Source organism: Salvelinus fontinalis, chromosome 4, assembly GCF_029448725.1.
Source record: "Salvelinus fontinalis isolate EN_2023a chromosome 4, ASM2944872v1, whole genome shotgun sequence".
NCBI lineage: Eukaryota > Metazoa > Chordata > Actinopteri > Salmoniformes > Salmonidae > Salvelinus > Salvelinus fontinalis.
Window position 1 is genome coordinate 63,065,946 of NC_074668.1, and position 6,318 is coordinate 63,072,263.

General features: G+C 37.4%; 1 protein-coding gene across 1 annotated transcript; it reads left to right on the forward strand.

The window, feature by feature from the left end:
- Positions 1-5,657, forward strand: LOC129854156 (UPF0547 protein C16orf87 homolog). The gene is made up of 4 exons (XM_055920922.1): positions 1-370; positions 1,315-1,411; positions 4,135-4,314; positions 4,789-5,657. The coding sequence occupies exons 1-4, from the start codon at positions 230-232 to the stop codon at positions 4,905-4,907; spliced, it is 537 nt and encodes a 178-aa protein (XP_055776897.1). The 5' UTR covers positions 1-229; the 3' UTR covers positions 4,908-5,657.
- The last annotated feature ends 661 nt before the right edge of the window (positions 5,658-6,318 follow it).

Here is a 6,318-nt window from a genome sequence, read left to right on the forward strand (position 1 = left end):
CTGTGAGAGGTTAACGTATGCTCAGTGGATAGGATAAAAATGCAAACATTATGCAGAACATTTTCTAGTGTACTGTATGTAGCCTACTGTTTTTTAGGCTGAGTGGTGCGCATGCCCCATGTCATAGTAAAGGAAAAGCATAATGAATCCTCTCTCTCATTGACCACAGTGCGCATGGTCATTGCTTTTGTATCATTTATGTCCGTCTGAGCAAGATCAGCTGCACTTCATGTATTGCAGAAATAAGTTTTACGGCGTTGAAGTAGGCTTTTTTCAAAGGAATCATCGGATAAGGAAACAGAATATGTCGGTAAACAAAGCTAAGAAAGTAAAAATGGCTACCAAATCATGCCCTGAGTGCGACCAACAGGTGAGAAAATGTATAGATATTGTTCATTTTGATATATTTTGACTTAGTGATAATGTTGTTTTGCCTCACAGGCATGGGATTTAAAGCCACTGTAGGCTGCTGAAGTCCCATATGGTAGCCTATGAATTCAAGATCTGGAGCAACATAGTCTAATCTAATGCAAATAATCAGGCTAATCATCTAAATTAGTATGTGCATTAGATCTCAAACACTATGTTACAATGTACCTCAACTATAGCTAGTAATTGCTTTCAATGACACGTTGATACGATTAAAGAGTCGGAATGTTATTGCTCGCCAAATGTAGCTCGACGTTTCCTTATTTTTGATACACTGTAATACTGTAACCTAACTGAAACTGGTTAATCATCGCGATCTGACTTTGTAAATCATAGGCTATTATAGCCTTTGAACAATATCGTGCGTTGAAATTTGATATATTGTAAAATTAACATATTACACAAATAAATCGTAGTTTATACGGTGACATTTGGATCTAGCTTTTAGACCGTTTCTTGATATAATTTCTCTAAACTGCATCGATACATTGATTTGTTTTCACAAATAATGTGTCGGCGAAATGTAGGCTACTAGTCTACATTCGATTTGAAAACGCTTTATTCATTAGAACGTTTTAATATCACCGCTGTTGTCGGCACGTGTCCAAAATATGTGGTGCGAGTTTCAGCTAGATTGCGCTAAGGACTTTTTCATGAATTACAAAGGACAGTCCTCTAATATCTCAAAATGGTTGGGCAATATAGTTATCATGGGGGTTAACACTGGCTACGCCCTTGTTTAACTATTGCAAACAAACAAAAATACAAAAGTTTATATAGCTTCTGCAATGTAGCCTATGCTTAATAGATGACTTCATCAACAAAGTTGCCTCAGTTTGGAGGAATATTTTATATTAACCATGTTTCATCCTGTTTCTTTTTTAGATTCCAGTTGCTTGCAAGTCTTGTCCCTGTGGCTATGTGTTCATTAGTCGAAAGCTTCTAAATGCCAAACTGAATGAGAGATCACCACCAGCAATAGGTAAATTCACATAATTCAGGAGACTACAAATCATAGTTTCTTTGACGTTCTCCTCACACACTCAATGTTACAATGTTTATTAATGTAGGTATTTTGTTTTATTATGAGCCTGTAAAACATTCACATGAGATTGAAGATAAATTAGTCAGAATGTAATTGTATTAATACATGACTAAACTCAGCAAATTAATTGTATTCATCTTGGTCATTGTTGATTTGTCCCCTGAGGGGGGCTCCCCCCTGGTTATTCACTTAAGATGTATTGGTGTTTTTTTTTTTAAGTCAGTTGGATCAGTATAAAATTTGAGTGGTGCAGTGGTGGCTGGCTTAAATTGCTATTTGCTTGAGTGAGTAGCCTACTGAAGTGGGGGGATGGGATATTTTATTCCTGACTGAAAAGCTTGTTCCCTCAGTTCTCTCTTGTAGGCTTCTGCAGTAGCATAAGGCAGCCTATACCCCTCACTGTGAAACGTTAGATCTTACATTTAGCTGTAGAGTTAGATCATGTTGTCTTTCATGAAATTTGACATTTTCAGAATACAGATATCTAACAGGATTTGATTAAGCCATTTCCAAAAGGTGATTAGGAAAATAAATTAGAATACAGAATTGTTATATAACCCATTAAATGCCAGCTCATGCTGCTATGATCCTGTCAAATGTGGAAAGTGTAAGGATTAAATAGATATAGGGCACAGAAGCCTGCCTGTGTATCTGAGCATGTTTAAAGAATATTAGTTCACTGTTTTATTCGAATGAGGGCTTTTCCTGTGTGCATGTCATCAATGTGCTACTGTCTGCCCATAGCCTTGCATCTCCCTCCAAACAGACTGTTTAAAGATGCAGTAACATATAAGCAATTATTTCAATCAGTTTTTTGAAGAATATGCCATAGAAATACCTTAAATAGCTTCGTACTACTTTATTACCTGATAATAAACACATTTCTGCAAATATTTTTTTCAACCTTTAAAGAATGATAACCAATACAATGCTGCTGTTTTGATTTTAAAAGATGGAGTGATTTGAATGCTAACTGTAGGCTAGTACTTAAAAAATTAATATCCGGGTAGGGGTGAAATCATCGTGTATAGGCTATCACAGTGCCTGAAGTTATGAATGGAATGTTAACACAACATGCCTTTGTGAGAACTTTGTTGTATTAAACACTTAGTATTAGACAGTTTATGGAGTAGAATTACTCACATCTTCTCTCGCTTTATGATACAATTTCATTAGTTTCATATGATACAGAATGAACTTTGAGGTATTGTAGTTAATAAGTATCTTGAAGGCAGAGAAGACTGGTTCCATTAGAAGAGGAAGGGGTCTTGAATTTCAGCACTGTGATTTTTAATGGGTGGGTTTTGGCTTTCCCCTCTCCTTAAATAGTTTATCATTTGCCTCTCCTCGCTGTAATTTCTGTAGACTGTCAGGTTTTCAGGTTTAAATTTGAGTACTTCCTTTGTAACTTTGAACAGACACTAATACAACATTATTATTGTTGAATAGGAAGACTAAGGTTGCACTGAACCTTTTTTTTCCTGGATAAAAGTGCTAATAGTTGTATTTATTTTTTGCTCACTCATGATTCCTTAGTGGAACATATTTATATAAGACTGTTATTTTCCGGTGCCCTTTTTTAAATATCATCTGTTCTTGACTTGATGAGAATTTAGCCTTGGAAAAGGTGAAGTAGTAAGATATGTATATGATGTTTATGTTATAGTATGGAGTGCAATAGTTTTCTCAGACTATTGATTATGTCACAATTTTATGAAACTATTGTCAGTCTGAAGAGGACGTGTGTTCCCGTTTGGGCAAGCTGTTGATAAGGCTAGAATTCCTGGGAGATATCGAAGTTGTGTGTATTCTCACATAGCAGAAACGTGGTTGATGTAGAAAATATATTTTCAGGCCTAGTCCAGACTTTGAAACAATCAATTGAATTTAATAGCAATACTATTGCAATGCAAATATTACAGAGTTACTAAAAAACTATGCAATAATATGTTAATACAATATTGTTAGTAGTGGGTTGCTACACAGTTATAAAGCATTACTCTTTTGGGCACCAAATATTTGTCTATTTGTATCACTATTTTATCTGGCCCTTTCAATCAGTCCTTGTTTTGAAACCTAAATACTCCTGAGTGCACACTCACTGGCAACACCACTGAGGAAGCAGCATATGTGGTCATTTACATTTCTGAAGAGGAAGGCTTTTTAAAAGGCCACTAGACAGAAACTCCTAATGAAATAGAGGCCTACTTCCTGCTCTGGTAATAAGAACACTCCACTGATTCAAAGACTTAAAGTGGTTTTGAGGCAACAGCACACCGCGGATGCTAGATATGCATTGGAATCACCGAAAAGGGAATGCAAGCGTCTTCCTTTTGGTGGAATCGTGTTGTATATGAGAGGAGCTATTCTGTTGTTATTTTAAGGCGGTGTTGTTGGTGTGTTGGAAGAGGGGGGTTGGTAGGAGAGAAAAAAGTGGAGGCTAAGATGTTTAATACCACATAGCCTTCCCAAAAATGTTCCATAACATACATTTAAACTGGAGTCATTGGCATAAGACGATTTGTCCTTGGGATGTATGATGCATTTGATACTGTGACATATTTGAAGGCAATTCATTACTTTACATTAATCTTTCATTTCCATATTGCATATTTTTAGTGTTAATACAATTTTAAAACGTATTTTTCTGGTCTATTTAGACAAGTTGGATGCAAAGAGGAGGAGAACTGAAAGAATTCGCAGAGAGAAGATCAACTCTCCGTCAACCAATGACATGGAGAACAGAAGGCGATGCCGCTCCAACAGCCAATCGGATCAGATCCGGAGAGGGCGGGGCAGGCCAAAGACAGTTGGGCTGAAGAAGCAGGAGGAGGAGAAAGGTAATACAATAATAAAAAGCCTCTATCAGTGACACTCAATGACATGGTGCAGTTATGATATACTAAGCGTTTCCAAGATACTTTCCTAAGCTTTGTTATTCCTCATTGCTTTGTGCTGACTGTTTTAGTAATATTTCAGTATTTTCCAGTCACAGGAGATAAGGCTGGTGATTAGTGCAGTATTGGGACAGAGCTGGGGGATTTGTGTTTGGATGAATGATTTACAGAGAGGGTTGCTCTCTCCTCTCACCCATGAATAAATCATGGTGTCCCTGACTCTGTCTGTGGTTTAGCGGCTGATCTATAGGGAGAAATATCACTATGCAGGTTCCTCCTGTGTGGAAGACAGAAATTATGTTAATATATTGCCCAAGGTTATTGTTGTCACATGCAAATTATGTATGTTTCTCAATGGGTTTTCTCTATTAACCAGGGGATGTTATTAACTCATTTTCTTTTGTGTTTTTTGACCAGAAAAGTTTGAGAAAGAAGTTGATATCTATGCCAACCTCTCAGATGAGAAAGCATTTGTGTTTTCGGTGGCATTGGCCGAGATCAACCGAAAGATCCTGGGCCAAAGACTGATCCTATAGACAGACCAGATGGTTGCTTTGAGGGATTGACATGTGAAACCTAAGATTGTTACTGTGGAGAAACCCATGGATGACCACCACAGTGTGTCTAACAGGGTATGAACTCTGACCCATGAACTCCCTGACGGATTGGTCAAAGTCTTGGAAAATGGAGATGTTGGGGAACATTGAGAAGCAGTCACCTGGTCTGCTCAAGAGGAAATGTTGGAACCAACTTTTATCTTTAGAGAGTAGCTTATGGAATTGGAGGGGGTAGGACATCTGAATATTTATCTTTTAATCAGATTTTATATTATATATATATATATATATATATATTAGATGATATGGTATAGGTATAGGATTCATCACCTTGTCAACCAAGAAAGCTGTCAGTAGCAAATGCAAAACATTTCTATTAAAAAAGGGCATAAATGTGTTGAAGCATGGAGGGCCATCCTAGCATTGTAACTGGCTTCTATAATGTTATTGGCTTGTAGTGCTAGTAAACATTGTTTATTTAAGTCTAGATGCCATTGGAACATAATGTTCAATATATTTTGTATCATGCTTTGGGAGAAGGCCTTGTATATTTATAATGCGTGTGTATCATCTTAATTTAAATGCATATTGTTTTGACTTTTGTTTCATTATTGGTGACATTATATTAAATATGTCATATTTGCTTTGGACACCTGTAATTTAAATGTCAAAGGCAAATCTTTTTTAATGTGACTTATTTTTGTAATTAAAAGAGATGAATCACAATCACCGCTGTCAGATGTTGGGCCTTAATGAGCAAATGTAAGTTTTTATTTAAGAGTGTGTTGTACTTTGTTGATTTACTGCACATACACTATAGTACCAGTGAATGATGTGCATTACCCACCCTCATGTCTGTACGTTACCCTGCAGCAGGCAGAGGGATTGGCTTGGCCCCTGAGACACCTGTTTGTAACCTGCCCATTTCTCCTGGAGACAGCTGCTGCTGCCGTTTCTTCAGCTCTGCTCTGCCTCCCTCCACAGGGAAAGGCCCTGCCATTAAAGGGTCATCCGTCTGGAACACATCCCAGTTTCCATGGAACTCTCAACCTCACAGGATAATCCTGTTGGAGACATTTTCAACTGCCTGGCCTCTTCGTTGTTCACCGAACTGCATTGTATACATGTATGAATGTACAGAGAAATGCTTACATCATATCCTGGTTATTCATACAATGAGTGAAACCTGAGAGTAAACACTGCTGGTGTTTGAATATGCAAAGCATGGCTGTTAATGATGAGCTATAATGATGAGAATTTCTTCTTGGTTAGGAAAAGGGTTCTGTGTGCTATATTATTGACAGCTCAGTCCTTGTGAGAAACTGGTCATTCTGTGACCCAGAAAGAGACCGTGTTCAGCATGCCCCTATGGGAAATACATTTGAGTAAA